The sequence below is a fragment of the Zeugodacus cucurbitae genome, chromosome 2 (genome assembly GCF_028554725.1).
Source record: "Zeugodacus cucurbitae isolate PBARC_wt_2022May chromosome 2, idZeuCucr1.2, whole genome shotgun sequence".
Taxonomy (NCBI): Eukaryota; Metazoa; Arthropoda; class Insecta; order Diptera; family Tephritidae; genus Zeugodacus; species Zeugodacus cucurbitae.
The window spans coordinates 72,777,236-72,798,702 of NC_071667.1; the positions used below are offsets into that span (position 1 = coordinate 72,777,236).

General features: G+C 29.6%; 1 protein-coding gene across 36 annotated transcripts in view; it reads left to right on the plus strand.

Annotated features, from left to right (window-relative positions):
• The window catches only part of LOC105209134 (calcium-activated potassium channel slowpoke), a 123,395-nt gene that overhangs the window by 37,714 nt on the left and 64,214 nt on the right, over positions 1–21,467 (plus strand). For 17 of the 36 annotated variants that reach the window (XM_054225665.1, XM_054225663.1, XM_054225689.1 and 14 more), the window contains exons 3-7: positions 2,367–2,525; positions 4,041–4,152; positions 4,549–4,700; positions 7,452–7,619; positions 9,851–9,942. In XM_054225665.1, the coding sequence (XP_054081640.1) occupies positions 2,367–2,525; positions 4,041–4,152; positions 4,549–4,700; positions 7,452–7,619; positions 9,851–9,942 (683 nt within the window). Of the gene's footprint in view, positions 1–2,366; positions 2,526–4,040; positions 4,153–4,548; positions 4,701–7,451; positions 7,620–9,850; positions 9,943–15,494; positions 15,587–21,151; positions 21,244–21,467 lie in introns of all 36 variants that reach the window. The other 19 variants (XM_054225672.1, XM_054225673.1, XM_054225666.1 and 16 more) reach the window with 2 other exon arrangements.

The following is a 21,467-nucleotide window of genomic DNA, read 5'->3' on the forward strand; positions in this document are numbered from 1 at the left end:
ACAACCGTTATGTGAACAAAACTATAATACTCTCTTTAGCAACTTTGTTGCGAGAGTTTGATAAATAATCCTAACAATTAATCAATCGATTGTTCTCAGAATAAGTTTGTGGCCTAATGTTGGACAAAACAGTTCGGAGACCATGACTGCTAAATCCGTTATGCTAGCTAGTGTATTTTAATGGTTCCCGACTCTCTAGCTAAAAACCATTATCCAATACGTTATCTGCTGATGGTAAAAGAAGTAGGGAAGGTCTTACATTATTAGAAAGAAAAGCTGACCTTAAGACACTAATAATAGGACTGGGGTAGAATTTTCACTGTTTCTGAATACCTCTTGATAGACCTCCTTATTAAGGTTCATGTTTATTATAGCTTCGAAAATCTTTCAGGCCAGCTCGGTTCTTAGATTTAATTATCTAATTTATTGGATCCTCCATTCATTCCGTAACGAATTCGATATCGATATAAAAAAGTTTTTGTTTACCACAAAGTGGATTGATTTCGAAATTAGCGACATCTACGAGCCGCGGATGAATTTTTCGATTATATCAAAAAATTTTTCGATCGAAACTGACTCAATGAGCACAACAGCTATAAAAATTTGGACCTTTTTGTTAAGAACACCAAAAATTAACAAATGATTTTATTAAAAATACATTATATAACCAATTATTCTTTTATAAAAAAAATTCAAATCCCTTTAAGCTATCAAATAGAAAAATTTAGACACTCTTCAAAATACGAGTATCTCAAAAAATGTGCTTACGTTAAGTAACCTTTCCACTTCAGCTAAAAGCACAAGAATAGCATCAAGAATCCGCACTCCAACACAACAACGAAGAGCACAAATATTTCACAGTCATTCAAGTGATTGACAGCGTTTGGCGCCGAAATGTATGCTACAGTAGAAAATTGAATCTCACACCACAATGTCAGGCAAATGATATGCACGTCGAAACAAGTAGTGACGGAAGCCAATGACCACCCACCACTTAATTACAAAAACAAAAAATGCCAAGTGTGCATAAAAAAAGCACACAAATAAGAACGAAATGAGAATAATAAAATTAATGGAACAAAAAGTTACCAATTGAACCGCTGCTGCATGAGGTGATTGCCACATTTCATGGCAAACCGGGCGAAGAGACACAAACGAAAACTCATCCGCAGTCGATGAGGCCACACACTCAGTAAAAACACACACCTACATTGATATATTTTTACTTGCCACATATAAGTATATACTGCTGTGCGCCTGTTTGTATGCTATGTGAGTGCGCAATTAAAAGTGAATTTCTCACGCTCATTGCTTCTGTGACATCCGATAAACAAGGCAAATTGGAACAGATTTCATCGTCGGTCCGGCCCGCCTGCCGTACACCAGCTTGCCTCGTGCTCGACTGCACGGCACCACCTCTTGCACTTGCGACAATTGCTCGGAGCGGGCAGCGCGTCTGGCATTTACGCGCCGAGTTCGACTTTCGTTGACTTTGTCCACCTTTGGCATCCGTTTAATCGTGGCGGACGACGGAAAAGTGGCAATTTTGTAATCTAGCATCAGCTGCAATGAAGCGCTACCACCAACACGCTCATATATTTATTGGTGTGTGTATGTATACGATTTTGCTCACTAGTAGTTGCATGGAGGTGTTCCAAATCTGTGCACTTCTGCCACGATACCTTCGAGTGTGTGGCATAAATGAAAATATTGACACATTTTTAAATTTATGATATCACTTGCGTAAGCCCAACCCTATGCATGTGTATGTGTGTGTCTGGTCTGCCTGTGTACTTGGTACATATTTAGTAAGCACTTCATTCAGGTGGACTGAAGTGCACTTGCTGAATGACTTAAACGTTATACTAGTGGATATTATGCAAATGGGTTGGATGGATTATCGATTGCTTTCAAGTTTGCTGGATTTTTTGTTTTGAATATATTTTATGAATTTAATTATTTTCCAATACCATTAAATATTTGAAGCTTCTCTTAGGTGATGCTTTTATAGAATGATGTGTCTTAGTAAAAAAAAATATGTTTCTGGAGAATAGGAAACCTATTGTGAAATTTTGGACAAACCCCAAATATGTATATATGTAGTGCTTTTTTCACCTCCATTTGACTTTATTCTGTATATATCGGTCGATGTTAATAAGGTGAACCTGTTTCCTTGACAATTATGTGATTTTGCATCAAAAATTTATGAAATCGATCCATATTTTGCTCTAGTTCTCGAATGCTTAATATAATGGTTGACTTTACTTCGAATATATTTATCAATATGTCTGTGTTTAGAGATTGAAATATATACTTTATTCAATAATTTAATTAATTCCTTCTATCCTATTTTACTTTCGTTTCAGGTCGTGCTTGTATTTATACTCAGCATTGCATCACTCATTATTTACTTCGTGGATGCATCTAGCGAAGACGTCGAAAGGTGTCAAAAATGGAGTAATAACATTACTCAACAAATCGATCTCGCATTCAATATATTTTTTATGGTTTACTTTTTTATACGAGTAAGTTTCTTATGTTCTTATATAATTGCATTATTCTTATATTTTCTTGTAACCCCCTACCCTTAGCCTTGTAACTTATTTTAACTTTTGACACAATCCCACGGAATTTCAATTAAATTTGATCTGAAAAAAATTTAGTTAAGTGGAATAAGAATAGCGTACCGCTAAAATCATTCACAATAAACATAAATACAAAGTAAACAATTGGTGTCTGCTTCGGTCTATAAGTTGAAAGCATAAGAACCCTCAAACCATGCTCTCGGACCTTCTGGGGAGTCACTACGGATGTGTGCCAAAGATGATCGCTTATGAGCGAGTGCTTCCTTTACACGGTCCAACTGTTTACGATACGGTCCGAATTTAGAGTTTGACCGTTGGGTAGGAACTCATAGCTCTGTACGCTCGGCTGGGTATTGGACCAAACGATATTATTCGGTAGTTTGACTCATAAGTTGAAATAGTGTATTCTTCAATTTTCGAAGTTAAATAGTAAGTCATAAAAGCGTTGACTGAAAAGTTTTATATTCCATTGAATTAAGACGAAAATGTAGAATATATCCATATTTCAAATTTTTAGTTTTTTTTCGAATATCAAATCCAAATATTTCAATTTTGGAGGCTAAATACGAATCGGAGAATACAATTTTTTTACATATAACTCAATCTCTTGGAAAAGATTAGTTTGGTCCAATACCCAAAAAAAGTAGGTTTTACTCTATATTGTAGTAGATAAATCCCTGCCAATTCCACTAAATCATAGCAAAATCTTTCTGACCGTCAATCCTGGCTTGGCCACCGTGACTCACCGCGAATGGACAATGACTGCTTTCGTTTGCGTTGACGTAAGTCACCAGTAACCGTCCGTTTCTGAAATACATCGACTTTTTTGCAATTCAACTACTTCCCTATACATCCAGTCAAATTTAAATGGTCCCCAATGTTTTCCTCCTGGGAAACCTAAATAGTTTTACATAATGATCCCTTTCGAAGAAAAACTGTAAAATGTAGCGTATTTACTCTTTGTTGGTGTACATCTTTGACTTGTGCTCAAACAATATTGAAACAAGCTATAACAAAACTCTCTGAAAAGTGTTTTTATGATGAAATCTTATCTTTCTAATATCATTAGCGTACCCAATCGCACCATCTATGACAAAATGTGTACCCTATATAATAACGGTCAAAGCTTTTCTGAGACTGAAGCACTTGAAATTAACATTCCAACAACTGTAATTAACATTATTTTTTATAAATAAGAATAATCTAAAAATCGTCTGCGTTTCTTTCAATACCTTCCCACACGTGTCAAACAAGAAAATATAACAAAAGAAAAAAAATACTCCGCAATCAATTGAGGACTCATAACCATGACCCAAATGTTGCCAAAAACTTTACTAATAATAACTTCTAATTTACACACCTCCCCTGCCTCCGCTGTTTATTTCACATATTTTTCTAATTATTTCTCATCGATTTTCTATTTACATATTTTCGTATTTTCTTTTGCATTTACAGTTCATAGCGGCGTCCGATAAACTTTGGTTTATGTTAGAAATGTACAGTTTTGTAGATTATTTTACAATACCCCCGTCCTTTGTATCAATATATTTAGATCGGACATGGATCGGTAAGCAAGATTTGCGCTAATGCATTGGCAATAAAACAACAAATGCAAATAAATTCCAAATTTGTATGTATGTAAATATTTAATTACTTTTTACTTTTTCTACTTCATGCCACACACACCAAAAACGCACACAACAACGGTACAACAACCTCTGTAAATTACTGCATCAAACTAAACATATTTTCACCCACCAACACACACATACACCCACATACAAATGCACCGCACACTCCTCTCTCTGTGTGTGTGTGTGTCGCGGCTGATCGAAATGGCTGTATGCAATGGATGTTACTCTGTAAACAATAACAACAACAACGAACTACTATTGGCTACTGAAAAAACAACAAACAAAAAATTGGGTTGTTGCATTGACCTTTCTCCTCTACGCCCGCGCAGGTCTTCGATTTCTTCGAGCGTTACGTCTCATGACCGTACCGGATATTTTACAATATTTAAACGTTCTAAAAACATCGAGCTCGATACGCTTGGCTCAACTAGTATCAATTTTTATATCTGTATGGTTAACAGCAGCGGGCATAATACATCTGGTATGTATCGATCCACATACATATAAATATCTAGCTATCTATCTAGTATCTATGTACACGTAAACTGTGCTAATTATTATTTGTGTCTGTTTGTTAGCGTCACTTTATGCGCTACTACTTCCATTCATGGGTCTTCTTCTATCGACATTTTTGTAAATATTTCCACATCTACATTATTGTTTTCATTTTCACGCTCTTATTGTTGTTTTTTTTTTTTTTGTTTTTTAATAACTAAATGGCCATCAAACGCTTTGAGCAGCTGCCCGTTAAAGCCAGAGAAATTTTTTTATATGTTTGACAGTGCGTCTGTGGTTGCCATACCCCCAAGTGTGCAACTTGTCGAGCGCACTGTCTAAGGCACTGCTCATTGTGTTGATGGTCAGCGAAAAGCATAAGAAGAAACCACAAATATTTGCATAAATAATAAAAAATGAAAATTAATAGTCCAATAGTATAAATCGTCAAAGTTGTAGTGGTGTGCCGTGCACTGAAATTGAAAGAGTTCTGAAAGAACAACACATCGCGGTTGTCACCACTACAGCTGCACCTTTGCACTTTGCCGCATACCATAGATACAAATGTATTTATGTTATGAGATGTATGTAGATAAATCACTTAGTTACACGTTATACAATAGTAATGTCACGCAAATACATGCATTACGTAATTGAAATTATAAAAAAAGTGAAATTTTAATTTTATTTGGCGCTTAATTGAATTTGCAGAATTACTAATTAGCATTGGTAGTAAAATTTAGCAAAAAAATAATAATTTTCAAAATTTAGTTAAATTACTAAAAAACGTATGGCTTGACATTACGGCTGGCAATTGGGCTTATCATTTGAATGCAGCACACGAAATGGCAATATTATAATTTTTATAAAGGTGGCAGCGCGGATTAAAATTTTTTCTTAAATCACTTTTCATAAATAGTAAAAAAAACAATATCATGGATGTTGATGAAATTATAGCAGGAAATATAACTAGATTGGGGGTTAATCAAACTTGAAAACTCCAGTAGTTTTCTAGACCACAGTGAATGAGATATATTTGTAGAACACATAAAGTTTAGAAAATAATTTTCTTAGATATTTTTGAAAAAAAAAAAAAAATCTTAAATATCTTAAGGGAGCCCGGTCACTTAATTCAATATGATACTCTCTTAGAATATTCTCAATAAATATAATCGTTATTCACCCATACAATGGTAACGTATAATTCATTTATTTTTTTGAATTCGATGAGGTAGTTCAAAAACAGAGATTCTCTTTACAAATAATGAAGAAATGATTTTATAATTTTACAAAATATTTGCCGAATTTTCTTCATACTTTTGAATCAAGTTTCAAAAGACCTCAGTCCACGACACGAATTTCTGAAACATGAATTATTAATGCCTCAACCAAACTTCGATGAATTCGTCGGTCTGATTATATTCGAGAATGAAATTGTCATATACATATTTATTTCAAAATACCATAAGTATTTCTAAAAGCTGAACAAGAAAAAACGTTAACTTCGGCTGTACCGAAGCTAATATACCCTTCACAGGTGCATTTCTTTTAGTAACTATGTGTTTAAGCAAATCTGAAGACTTAAGAAAAAGTAGGAAAAAAAAATTAACTAATTCTTTTTAGCCGGGTTATTTGTTTGAAACATTAAGGTTATATAGTTAACCAATCTTAACAATTTCTTCGGAGATTATATTATTACCTTAAGCAGTAATCCATGTCAAATTTCGTGAAGATACCACGTCAAATGCGAAAATTTTCCATACAAGCCATTGATTCCGATCGTTCGGTTTGTATGGCAGCTATATGCTATAGTGAACCGATCTGAACAATTTTTTCGGAGATTAAATTATTTCTATGAACAATACTTCACACCGAATTTCGTGAAGATATATAGTAAAATGCGGAAGTTTTCCATACAAACCATTGATTCCGATCGTTCACTTTGTATGTCAGCTATATGATATAGTGGTCCGATATTGGCAGTTCCGACAAATGAGCAGCTTCTTGAAGAGAAAATAACATCTGCAAAATTCCAAAACGATATCTTAAAAACTGAAGGACTAGTTCGTATATATACAGACAGACAGACGGACATGGCTAAATCGACTCAGTTCAACATACTGATCATTTTTATATATACTTTAGGGCCTCCGACGCTTCCTTCTGGGTGTTACAAATTTCGTGACAAACTTAATATACCCTGTTCGGGGTATAAAAATAAAGTGATGTTTGTCTAAACCCATAACATAACTGCTGTCTTCAGAATCCGACTTTAGTTATAGAGTCGTGAGATTTAAATGAATTCAAAGCTAACTGAGTTTTTTTTCTCAAAAATCCTCGATCATTAAACATATTGCTATAGATATGTATATTTTGGATTCAAAATAATTCTATGTTAAAATCTTTAGTTTTGTCTGTCTTCAAAAAAAAGTCGGAATTGCTATATATGAATCCAATAAATAAATTTCTACAATATTAAAGTTACTGAAATTTCGGGATTGAAAATTACCGCATTAAGTAAATCTAGATTCTATAAATAGCTAATTCAGGTATTTCAAAGTTTACTTTGCAATCGTGTAAGCGTAGTACACTTGAGACTAGTTCGGTTGCCATCCGTAATGCCTTGGCCACTAAATGTATTTGCGTTTTCATACAATTTATCTACATATATTATGATTTTACGTTTTGTTTTTTGTTTTCGTGTTTTCTTCAATTGCTGCATTTATTTAAAATTTAGCTGGAGAACTCTGGCGATCCGCTGGATTTTAATAATGCTCATCGATTATCCTATTGGACCTGTGTCTATTTCCTAATTGTGACCATGTCAACGGTAGGATATGGTGACGTTTACTGTGAGACTGTATTGGGAAGAACCTTCCTTGTGTTCTTTCTACTCGTCGGCTTGGTAAGTTGTAATTTACATAAACACACATACACATATACACTGTGAAAATTTAATTGGAATTAATTGAAAACAAAAAATAATAATAACGAAATTTTTTAAAAAGTGTTTAAAAGAAATAAATTTGTGTGAAAAGAAAACAAAAAAATTAAATTAAAACTAACAACAAAAACATCGAAAGTTAGTTTATAGAACTGCGTAAAGGTTGTGCCTGATTTGATATGAAGGCACAAAATGTGAATTGAAAGTAAAATATTGAAAAATATCAAAAGTGTCAGCACATAAACGATTATGAGGTAATACTTTAGCGCAACAACAATTTCACAGTCCACCATTTATAAAATTATATAAGACTTAAGAATGTTACCCTGCTTTCTTCCCACAAGACAAGCGCCAAAGCGTATATTATTTAGTGGCCTTTGAGAAGTTTTTATATTAAGCTTTTTTAAGTGAAGCTTTTTCTAGGTAAACCCCAACATGCCAGCGCTTTGGTAGCAGTGAGCTCTCTCTCTCGTTATGGCCGTTTGTTTGTTTTGTTTGTTGGTTAGCATGGCAGCAGCAGATTATTGAATGATTTACGAATTACCCAATTTAAAATCCACCAAAAAGTTCCTATCCATGAAGAATGTAAAAATTGGTCTAAAATATAAAAAAAAAAAAACAAAAAATTGTTATGAAAATGCAATAGTAGTGGTGTGAATGGAAGTTTTTTGACCAAACTAAAATTATATTTTCTGAAATCAATATTTATAAAGCTTTAAAATCGCTTTACCCTAAAAAATATTTTTAAAAATATTTAGACAGTATTTAGTACTAAATTAGTGTGTAACGGTAATAATTTGTTTGAAGTTTTAAAATTTGCATTTTTACCAACAATAGCGTTCCCAACTCATGTCCTTTAGTTTATTTTTACAACAACCAAAGCGTCTCCACAATAATAATAATAATAATATAGAAGTAAATGAAGGCACTAAATTTCTATATATTTTTTTGAAATTTTTTTCTAAAAATATTTTAGCATTTAATTTGTTTCTAATACTGTTATTTTTTGCGAAGTATTATTCATACAAATAGTTAAATAAGCTTACAACTACTAGGAAGTTGTATGTAACAACAATTAGCGTTATAGCAACTTTTAATCAGTCACTAATATAGCGAAAGCTTCTTGAACTTTCAAATCCGTCACTAACTCGATTTTAGTGTCATTTATTCACACATTTTTTTAGCTTATTGAAATCTACTTTTTCCAAATTTGTATATGAGACAAGCATACACATAATTTATGCACAGGTTCTTTTTTTCTTTGTTAAACCATGCTTCACCACTCCCCCTCCCCTTCTCTTCTATTTCATGCTTAAACATTTGACTTGAAATAAAAAATAAAAAAAAATTCAAAATTTTTACAACCGAAATTATATGAAAAATTGTTGTTTACATTTAAGCTTAATTCAATTTTGCTTTTGTAGTTGTTAAACCAATTAAATATAATATTTTTATAAACGCTTTTAAGGCATGCAATTTGATTTTATTTATTTTTTTTTGTTCAAAAATTAAGACACATTTTATATAGTTAGCAAGAAATCGCTCATGCACAATTCTATAAGAACTTTTGCTCAAAAGCAGAACAAAAATCAAAAACAAATAGAAAAAAAATATAAATTTTAGCTCACCGGTTCACTATGCATTTAACCTAATTTATTCGAACCAGTAGTTGCCGCTGGTTATGATTATGTACGGAGCTTTTTTAGATGAATTTTTTTTTTGGAAGTATAAAATCGATATCAAATAAATCGCAAAAAAAAATAAAAAAAAAATATTTTTGAATTAATTATGTTTAATTTTAAACAAATAATTTATTAATTACTTCCTAATTGCATATTGACAAATTTACAAGAAATTTTCAAATCCTTAGAAAACCCTACAAAAAAGCCACTTTGTTACTTTTTGAGCAAAAGTGCTAAAACATGATGAGCATAAAATAACACAAGCTTAAGAAAAAATATTTATACAGCAAGCAGATAGTTAAATAAAATACAAAATAAGGAAGTGAACTACACAATACGCCGTTATGAAAACAATGAAGGGGTTTCAATTTAAAACTAATTACCAATTAAGCGACTCAACTTTAAAAATATTTTCATTTATTCTCAACTATTTATATATAGTACATACCCAAGCACATACTCATTCATATTTAACGTGTACACATATAAATATATCATATGAAATTCTAGGCAATGTTTGCCAGCAGTATACCGGAAATAATAGAGCTCGTTGGTAGTGGCAATAAATATGGCGGTGAACTGAAAAGAGAACACGGAAAGAGGTAGTCTAAAAAAAACAAAGAAAATCAAACTGTGTACAATACTCATATTGATAAATAAATTAAATGCAATGAAAAGTACAAATAAATATGTATACTAAATATTATGATACTCACGTACATACAACATAAATATATACTATATTTACATACTCGTACATAGTGAATTTCAACCAGAAAAAAAACAGATATTACTAGTTAAAGATAATTTATAAATACTTAACTTTTATATATTGCTATGACTACTTGACTTTCATATTAACTAATTTCTTTCTTTCGCTAAAAGTAACATATAGAATTTTAAATGTATAGCCATATAGGTTTTCATTTATGTACCATATGTGCAGTTTTAATTGAATTTTTTACTGCCAAAGCTGTAAAAGACTGCTATTATTATGTTTATTTTATTCAATTTTTTTATAGTAAGGTCTTTATTAAATATTAGTTACTTTAATTATTGAATACTTATAATTTATATTAATAGCTCAATTTATTTTACTGTAGTTATGTATGACTATTTTTAAATTATTTATTATATTTTTCGTTTAATCATATCCTATATGTAGGCAACAGTTTATTACTGCATAAGTTGCCTACACCTAGGCCCAACCAAACAAATAGTATTTTTCTATATACGCCCTTATAGCCTTTTCGCACCGCCAAATAAATTTAATATATTAACCCTTAATGTATTATATTATGTATCCTTATGGAGACTTCGTTAAGTCACCGTTAACTGAGAATAAACTTCTGAAAGCTGTGGTAATTTTTAAATAACCATAAGCATTTATGACACCTACTGTGAGTAAACCAAATTGTAATACAGATTAATTTGACTGAATTACGAAGCCCCAATTGCCTTAAATTGGATGTACCATATATGGTAAACCATGCATTTAAGAATTAAGATTATAATTGAGAAACCAGTGTTTGCCTTTCGCACAGCCGGCTACTCGATTGAATGTTCTTAAGAAGTTGGTAAATTTCAGAAGCTGTTTTATCAGAGCTGAGTCCGCAGAGTCCGCAGAGCTGCATTCCGGCTTCAACTCGATTTGTATTCGATTAAAAATTAATGTAGTAAAATACAAAATGTCAAATCGATCTAAATCAGCTTTTAATCAACCTAGGACGGTTAATTGATCGATTAACTCCTGTACGAAAAGGCTATTACCATACCACCACGTCTAATAAAAAGTTTTATTTTATGATTTTCAACAACATAAACTCTGAATAAATTTTTTTTGTGTGAAATAATTAATAGGGTGTGTCCAAAATTATTGAAAAAAAAAAAATATTTTAAACTTGTCTGAAAACCTATCAAATTGATCTAAAATTGTATTAATTTATTATTACATTAAACTTCTGTGCTTTATGTATTTCTAAGATGAAGAAAAAAATATTATTTCTCAAATAGGTTTTATAGCAAAAAAGAGGAAAAAATATAATGATCAAGCCTATAAATTCAATGAAGCAGTCTTTTACAGCTAAAACACAAATAATTAAAGTTGAATTTAATAAGCAAGTGTGCATAGTGTATTATCTATTTAAAATAATTATTTAAATTATTTTATAATATTTTTCTTAATAATTAGCTGCATGAAAATGCATTTCTTTAATTATATTTTTTAATTATATATTGCAGATAAATTAATATAATTTTTTTAAACACACACTATAATTTAGCTAAATAAATTCCACTTTAATTTTAATGATTAGGTATACTTTTTTATATTAAAATATTTACAAAAACACGCTTAATTAATTTATAAATATTTTTATTTTTAAATACAATAAATAAGCAAAACGCGTTAACACTCTTCGCTTCTATCTCCCTCTGTGCTAATTGACACTGAATATATAACGCTGCCTATACATAAATAAATATATATGTAAATTCATAAATTATGATTAAGCGTCTCTCCCTCGACTATTTGTACGCTTAGCAAGCAGCTCTAATGTAAAAAAGCCAACGCTTTAATTGTCAATTTATTAAAACTCAAATTTCGCGAAAATTTTTTTAAGCCACATATTTTTGTGTAACGATTAGTCTGTTACCCTTTTGTTTTATTTTACGACCACTATACTTTACATATTTGTATATGTTTTATTAACAGTTATGCTTTTAACACACCACCAACAAATTTGTTCACAAACATAACAATTATTGAAAAATAAAAATAAAAATATTTGTCTAAAAAGCAGTGAGTCCCATATGAAGTTGTAATATCCACCATTAAAATACATACACCGTTATATAATCAGTAATTAAATGTTAAACATTAAAGTTCATTGAAAACGTTTAAGTAATCCCATTTTCTAGTTCACAACTGTTCTACGTATTTAATAAAATTTTTCTTAGAGTTTCAGTATTCTACATATATTAGTAGCTCATATCCAAGTTACAGTTCTTTTGTTGTTGTATTGTACACTTCACACTTCAGTTTATGCGCCATTGCCTCGACCTCATTCAACACATTGGCTCATTAGCCAATGCTAAATCACCTTTTATGTTTACCATTATGTTTAGTTACAGTATCGTATTCTATACACAGTTATGTTAAGGTTATTTTTGTGTATTTTTTTAAATAGTACAATAGTACATAGTGGTTTGTTCTCTTAACTATAATGAATAAAACAAATAAGTAAGTTTAGCATACTATTACGAGAAATGTATTTACCCGGTTTCTTGGCATCATCACATGTAATTTTGAGAACCGTTATATTGTCATTGGTTTTGTTTTTACTTGGAACTCGTTATTAGTTACAGTTTGTGAGTTATTCGTTTACACTGAGTGTGCTAGATTTATATATTTTTGAAAACAGATTCACACTCTCATATGTTAAGGTATAAATATAGGAACGTTTAGCATATATACGCGATGTTGCCGAGTGTTTAAATCAATATTTTAACTTGATAGGATTATAATTGTTGCATTCCTTGAAAATGAGTTCCTTCTTTAGATTTAAAGCTGAAAGGAGTTGTGAAATTAGTTATCTTAAAAATCCCAAATTACAAAGATTTTACAGCATAATTACTATATTCAGTTGTATACAGGTGTACAAATATACAAACTGCCTAAACTTCAAAGGTACAATGGTTCAAGAAAAGGTCGCTCTGAATCAATCCATTGCAGTATTCTTATTGCCCTATTTCTTTACCATTTAAATGGATGAAGCAAAATATGTTTAACATATATATTCTTTGTTCTCAGTTGATTTTCAACCCATATGAAACCCGCTGGTATCAATCAATTTCATACCATTGAAGAGTTCATTCATATATTTACTTCTACAAATTTAAATAAATTTATGTGCGTTTTAAAAATATGTACATAGATGTCATCTGATTCTCCTATCTTATTCAGTGTAGTCGTATATATTAACTAGAAATATTAATCTCGAAAATTTTAATGTGAGCATCATCAAATGATTTTCTCCTTGATGAAATATAATTTAAGGTTTTTTGTCGTTCTGACGTTGATTGGCAAATCACATAGAGCTTATTCCATCGACCTATCATGCCTATCGAAATTATTAATAATAGTTCGTATAACATTTTCGAATCACACGTCTTTAAAAAACTTATTTAACAACTACTATATAAAGAGTTAATGTAAGACCTTCAGAAAATGCACTCGGTAACACGCAGTAAATAAAATTATTACAACATATCGTTTGAGTATACTTTACGTATGAGTGTATATATAGGTGTTACTTGAAACATACTCGCAAGAACATATTAGCTATTTATCTAGTATTATTGCCACATTTTTATAAATAATCTAAGTGATATCATATTCATGGTCACGCATCAATTACCACAAAGAAAAAATCAAAATAATTAAGAGATAATAGTGACAATACAAAATTAAATGTTTTGTCATAGCATTAATAATCAAAAAATTATTTTTAAATACTCAAATCCTTCAAGTTTATTTGTGAGAACCATTCTACTTCCTTTAGTGTTTCCTCAACATTACAAAGTGTATAAAAAAAATAAGAAAATCTAAGTAAAGAGGTTCAGTTTTCTTAATGGCCGATTTCATAATTTAAATAAACTACAACAACAACTTAATATACAAATACTTACAGAATCAGAATGAGATAAGTACATAGTAAATATATTTTCTTAGCCTTGTAATCTATAGTAATAGGAAAACATATTTCAATACATCTACAATTGAATATAGAATTACTAATTACAACTGATTTATAAATGAAAGAGAAACTCAAAATAGAAAACCACAGAGAACCAAAAATACATACATATATTTTTTTATAATATTATAGCTATAAGTAGAATACATATTTTTAGATTTTCTACAATTTCAATCAACTACCGCCGTAACTAACAATTTTTTTTTATTTTTACTTTAATTTTTAATTCTTATTTTTTTGTACTACATTCGGCACACTTTCGACTCATTACATTAATATGCAATATTTTTCGATTGATTTTTGGAACGCACTTAATCACATCCTTCACACTTTCTTTATACTGCGCTCTCTCGTTCATCTACTACTATTACGCGCTATAGTGTCTATCTCTCCCCCAAATATGCCTTTTCAGCTACATACATGTACTTTGTAAATAACTCAAGTATTCTTTATTAAAATTTAATAATAAATGCACTTGTTGAGAAAGTTATAGATTTTTGAAGATAATCGTAAGTATTTGCAATAGCTGAGCAAAACAAAAAAACCAAAAGCGAGTTTGTTTCTTTAGTCTTTTGAACAGTACGTACTGTTGCACACCTAAATTGAAACTGCTTAGGGTTTTCATTGATAAGCTTAGCATTAAAGTAAATAGGCGCATTTCACAGTAATTACTACACTCGTAAATAATAATAAAATGTATATATATTTATAATAAAAATTTTGTAAAATAAATTCACTACTACAACCACGTTCTAGCGGCGCCTCTTTAGCGTATAAAAAAGTAAAAAATTTCATATTAATTACAGCGTAAAAAGTATTTGAAGTGAATTCCATTTTTTTCCAATTTTGTATTTCTCATACTTTTTTGCCTTCTCTACTCAGTAAATAGTAAAAAAAAATATTTATTCCATTAAATTTCTACAGGACTACCACTAGTAATGAGTCTTTTATTTAAATATGTAGCAGTAAAAAATCTAAAAAATAAAAATAATAACAATCGTGTTGGTGTGTGTGTGAAATGTGCGCAATTGCTGTGTGTATGTGCGTAAATAGGTTTATTGTGTATATAAGCCACGCTGCCCAAAATTGACTGCGGCGTCCATCGAAGAAAGCACACAAATTAAAGTGTACATATATATAAAACAAATATATGTGCTACAACAAGAATAAAAGACAAAAGTAAATAGCATACGCGTCGAAAACTGCGAGAGATGGTGAAGAAAAATTAAAAAAATAAAAATAAAATAATTTTTTTAAACTTGCAGAATTTGTATAAAATTAATAATATATACAACAACAATATTTTTTTTTGCTCTGTACAACCTCCCCCCCGCTCCCGTGTATATTTGTACATAATTATATAAATTTATATAAATGTATATGTGTGTTAACTTTAGGCTGTGTTCGCTAGTTGGATACCAGAAATCACTGAACTGGCAGCGCAAAGAAGCAAATATGGTGGAACATATAGCAAGGATCCTAGAAAAAGGTACACCAACCACTGCGTTGTACCACTGTAGCGTTAAACTATACCTACATACATAATACATACTATATACTATGCAACAATTACTACCCACATACAAAAACAACAACAAAAAAAGCATAATAAGAACCAAACAAATTATACAATATTACTTATTTAGTATGATAAGTGATTAAGTAAGCATTCAAACTAAACTTAAAAAAAAAAAAATTGAAAAATTCATTTGACTCACTCGATTTGAATTTTAACGCATAAACTGAACAATCCCAAAATACAAGATATATATATATATTCAATTCAATTAGCTTACTAAATTTAGTGAATCTTTTTTATGAATTTTTAGTACACATATTTTTACGAAAATATTTTAATTTTTTTAATTTATTTTTAATTTTCATTTGCTTTATATTTTGTACACTTTTGATTTCTTTCTCTTTCGCTGAAACACTTGAGATTTGTATTTTCCACACTGCAGGCAATGCAAGTCTCTTCAAATGCAAACTCAAGTTGCAACAATAATCGCAAATGCAAACAAATTTGTTTATAAAAAAAATTAAAAAAAATATATTTTTATTAATTATAAAACAAAGCAATTACAAAACCTTTGTACAGCCTTGTGCGCATAATTGTGAACCAACAACATTTCTTCTAAAAAATGTGCTTACCCAAATCCAACGCAAAAAAATATTTTTTTTATCTATTTTCCAATTTCTTTAAACTGCAGTGAAATTTATAAGAAAAAACACAACAGTAACAGAAAAGAGTAAATAAATGAAAATTAGTTAGAAAAGTACCAACCAGCGTTGAACAGAAAAGCATTGGTTTCTTGGCGGCATGTGTTTCTAATACTTTCTTTATGTGTTTAGCTTTACATTTATATATACATATATTTTCCACTCCACTCTCCACATAACGACTTTTGTAGTAGCAAAGCGAGGCGATAACCATTTTGCTAGACTAAGAACTGTTTTTGAAAGGCATATCAGCGTTAGTGTGAACACTTGCAACCCAAAAAAAAATTATAAAAAAAAAACAAATTTTATTAAATAAATAATTTTTAAATGTGTATAATTTTGAAAAAGAAAAATTAGTTACAGAAAATATTATACAAAAATACAACACGCAAACTGAAAAGCTTTTGTAAAGCAATTATTTTTTTAATCTTAACATTTTTGCTTAAAGCTTTACATACATACATTTATATACATAAGAACTTAATTTATTTTATAAGGCGTAAAAAACATAAAAAAAATCTATTTTGTAAATTCTTTTTTTGGATTTTTTCCTTTTTTAATTTTAAATAATTTTTTTCTTGTTCTTTACTGTAAACGCGCTCACTTATTCAAATTTACACTGGCATTTGCTTGTTAGGTGTCCATTATATTTGTACCCAACATGCATTATCCTACACTCGCTTTATAAAGGCAAAATGATTTTATATTGCTTTTTTATACTCCACATAATATATGAGTTTGAATATAAAATTTTTTAAATTTTTCGTTGATTTTTTTTTATCATTTTATCATTCATAACACCGCAAAATCGATTTTTTCTGGGTTTTGGACCAAATGATTTTTCCGGGAGATTGATAAGTGAAAAAATTGGATTCTCCGATGATCGAAGTTTGCCTCCAGTATCGAAATACTTGGTTTGGAAATCGGAGAATGCAATTTTTTTACTTATTTCTCAATTTCATGCAAAAAAATCAGTTTGTTCAAATACCCAGCCGAGTGTTGTACAGATAAATAATTATAATGTGGATGGGCGCTCACTATTGGGGTTATTGTTAAACGCGTTGCATGGTTTTTTTTTATTTTATTTTTTGGCAAAATATGTTTTACACTCACTGCTTTCCTTTTAAATCCAAATAAAAAATTGCAAAATATAACAAAGCTTTCAACCTCCACGCCAACAAATCTTTTTCTCGCATGAGAAAGCTAAGCCCCACCAAAATACAAATTCGAAAATTACTCGCTATGTTCTAGAACCGGATGTGCATTGTTTGTAACTTTTTGTAGGTAACAAATTAGGAGAAAAGTTTGCCGTCTTTGTCAAGCTGATAGATCACTGAGCCTAGAAGCAATGTCAATATTAAACACTTGACACAAAATCTCTCAAATAAATTCATAGTTTGCAATGGAATTCGATTTAGTGAAAGTTATTGAATAAATAATCATTTGATCCAAGCCTAATTTTTTAGTAAATTTTATTAAACTTTGAATAAGGATACTCTGAATTTGAAAAAAATAATATATATTGCTTTTGTATTATTATTATATTTTTTTTTTTTTTTTTGGAATTTATTATTCCTACCCTAACTAAGCAAATATGTCAAAAACCGTAAGGTTTTCCATTACATGTATTTTATTTAAAAAACATTGCAGGAGTACTTACATATTAAATAGAGATTTCCATAGAGGAATACCTGTATTTTGTTATGTACACCAATATATAGTATATATACCTATAGTTATCCTGTGGTTATATAAACTTTAATATTTCCTTATACTAAAGTAACGCCTCTCGTCTATACTTACAACTTACACTCTTTACCAAAAAAGCTTACAGCAAAGTCTACACCGATATCTAAAAGTATTGCAATGAGAACGCAGCGAGAAAGAAAGAAATCAAAACTCTATTAAAGCTTCAGTAAAAAACCAAAATATTGCAGTTTTAAAAATACATTAATGAGATAATATTTATAGCGTTCATGAAAATACAATATATTTTTTTCTTTAATTTCATTTTTTTTTTCTTAAAAACTAATTGCTTGCATTTCAGTTTGTTACGGTTTTATTTGAATTTTAAACGCTGTGCTATCCGATTTTATATATACTCCCTTTAAGTTGCTTACTGTTTTTTTTTTTGGAAATGTGAAAATATTTGTTTGATTTTATTAAGTATTTTGCCCCAACTCACAATTCCTTGAGTATAAGTACAACAATTTCACAAGTTTTTTATAGTTTGATGATGCTGTAGCTTTGCATTCTATTTACTTAACGCAGTCGTATTACACCGTTGCAGTATATACTTACATATTTTTAGCAATAATTTATAACGTATATATTTTTCTTGTAAATTAATAATAGAACAAAGCAAAAAACAAAAACAAAAACAAAAACAAAAAAATAGTGTACAAATTATTATTGATAAAATATTTTTAATGAGTTCAATTTTATTGCTTGCACCGTTCGTTCATTCGTTCGTTCTCGTTCGTTCGTTCGTTCGCTCGTACTGTATGCCGCAGCCACGCATAGAAAAGTCAGGTGAAAAAAATTGAAATTATTTTTATAAAACTCACAATGTAATACGTACAAAAAACAACAACAACAACAACATGCTGATGAAATATTACGATTTGTTTTTTTTACCACTGTCTTTAGCTCAGATTTCAAGTAATTATGCCACATCATAAAATATCATCATTAAAATAACCTTTTATATCCCGAAAATCCCAAAAATATTCCTGCTCAATTTATATCGCCAAAAACTTCATCTATTAGTTAATTGTTTTCTACAATTATTCACAATATATATATTCTTATATTTGTCTAGGTCATTAAAAGCAATCATTTTAGCCCAGCGCACACTCACCCATAAGTATAGTGCACATTGTATTAGTTGTTTTTGTCATTCTGCCACAGTAAACTGTCAATGTCGATAGGGTAATGATATTTTTAAAAAACTATAATAGCTTAGAGTTTTTAGTTTCTTGTGGTCCAAGAAATATACTATATACAGTTATAAATAGTGTTGGTTAATATTTTTTTGTATAAACATATATTGGTAGGTGATTAATCCTTTTAGCTTCGTACAAACTTATGCTGAATTTCAAGTTAGCAGTAATAAACATATATTTCTGTTAGGTTTTAGGTTTAAGAACAGTATGTTTTAACAGCCACAATGTTTTTTTTTTCGAAACCCTTGTAAATATGTTTATATTAAAATATACTCACAATTGTATACATTTTTAGTACTTTGAATAGTTGAAAAATTTTGTTAGCTCTATTATAAACACATCCCCCCAAGAAATCAACGCCTCTGTGCAAGATTCTTAGCCATTAGCATAACGAAAAATCTTTAAAGAAATTCACACTGTTACGAATTTACCATATATTTTATTGACTTGTAACTCTGAAAACTGTTGGATTTACTTACTTACTCGTTTATGTAGGTACAATAAATCACAATAATTCCGTTGTTGAGTTCAATTTTACTTGGAACTTTCATTTTCATTCGAAACTTATAATTAAGCAATTTTATGATTATGATTATTATTTTGTTATGTTAGCGTTACACAACAACAACTCATATTAAATTATATGCCGATGTATGTAAATAATACACATAATGTTTTCAATTCTTATAAATTATAAAGCTGTCTGAAGAAGAAGTTAAAAATTCACTTACTGCGTTGCTTTGAAGGGCAAATCTTTGATACCAGGTGATATTTGTTTTTACTGGTCAACTGTCATCGTATAAATCAATGTAAAAACAATGCCAAGCAATGTGTACAATGTTGAAATGATGTGCTTAATATAATTAATTATATTTTTTATTTTGATACATATTCAATATCTATTTTAATATTTCCCATTCAAGAACAAAAAATTGAATTAAAAATAGTTTACAAATTTCATAAAATAGCATTTTCATACAATTTCACAATCTATTTTGAACATATCCGTTCGTTTTATAACAAAATGTTATTAATTTAAATAATCTTCTGCGTTATAGCCTTTTCGCACAGCTAAATAAATATAATACATTAAGTTTATAATTGAGAAACCAGTTGTGTTTTCGCACAGTCGTCTATTCGATTATCGAACGGCTGTTATACATTATTGTTTTTGCTATTCATATGGTAAGCTCCATCAGCTGATTTTATTAATAAATACAGCAAAATTTAGGGCATGGGCAATAACACGCAGATTTGCATTCCATTTCGAACTCGATTTATATTCAATCAAAATTAATGTAGTAAAATATGATTTTCCTTTTGTATGATAAATTGATCTCAATCAGCGCTTTAATCGAGCAAAGGCCTGTTAATTGAACAATTAACTCCTATGTAAAAAAGCTATTATATTCATCACCGACTTAATTGTTGTTGTTGATAAAATATCGGTGAACCAGTCTTATTTTCTTAAAAATAATTTACTTAATTGAAATATTTGTTGTTTAAAGCTTTTGATGTCATTTTTACATTTATTTTTTTTATAAAAAATTAATTTGAAACAACAATTCAACAGACATCTGTACACATTGCTATTTCTCAAGACCCATAATATATTATATAATTAATTAATCATAAAAAATCTGCAAATTAGCTAGGGACTAAGAGCGCTGCCAGTAGTACTGGGTTCCATATGTCAAACGTTTACAAAACCAGCAAGAAAAATGTTACCAATAAAATATTAAAAAAAAAACGCATAAAAAATTAAATTTTGTTTTCAGCGTCCAGCGTTAAAACAAAACTAACAATAAATTCCAAAAAAAAAAATTAATGAAAAAAATTAATTTTATTCAAACTCTTCACTATCAATTCATTTCTCACACTGAACACAGGCGATTTTTGCAAGTTGTATACCTGAGATAATAGACTTGATTGGAACAAGAGCCAAATATGGGGGCACGTTAAAAAATGAAAAGGGTCGAAGGTGAGAAAAATTTTAACAAACCAAAAAAACTTTTAAGTTTATAAATCGTTTATAGCGAAAACGATCAACTAAATACGAAATATAGCTATAATTAGCGTCAAAATTAATTTTAATTTATTTTTAATTATAGCAAGTAACAAATAGCTTTAAACTACGCAAAAAAATCAAATTATTAATTTTTTTCTTTAATTATACAAGTAAATTTTAGCAAATAAACACCAAAT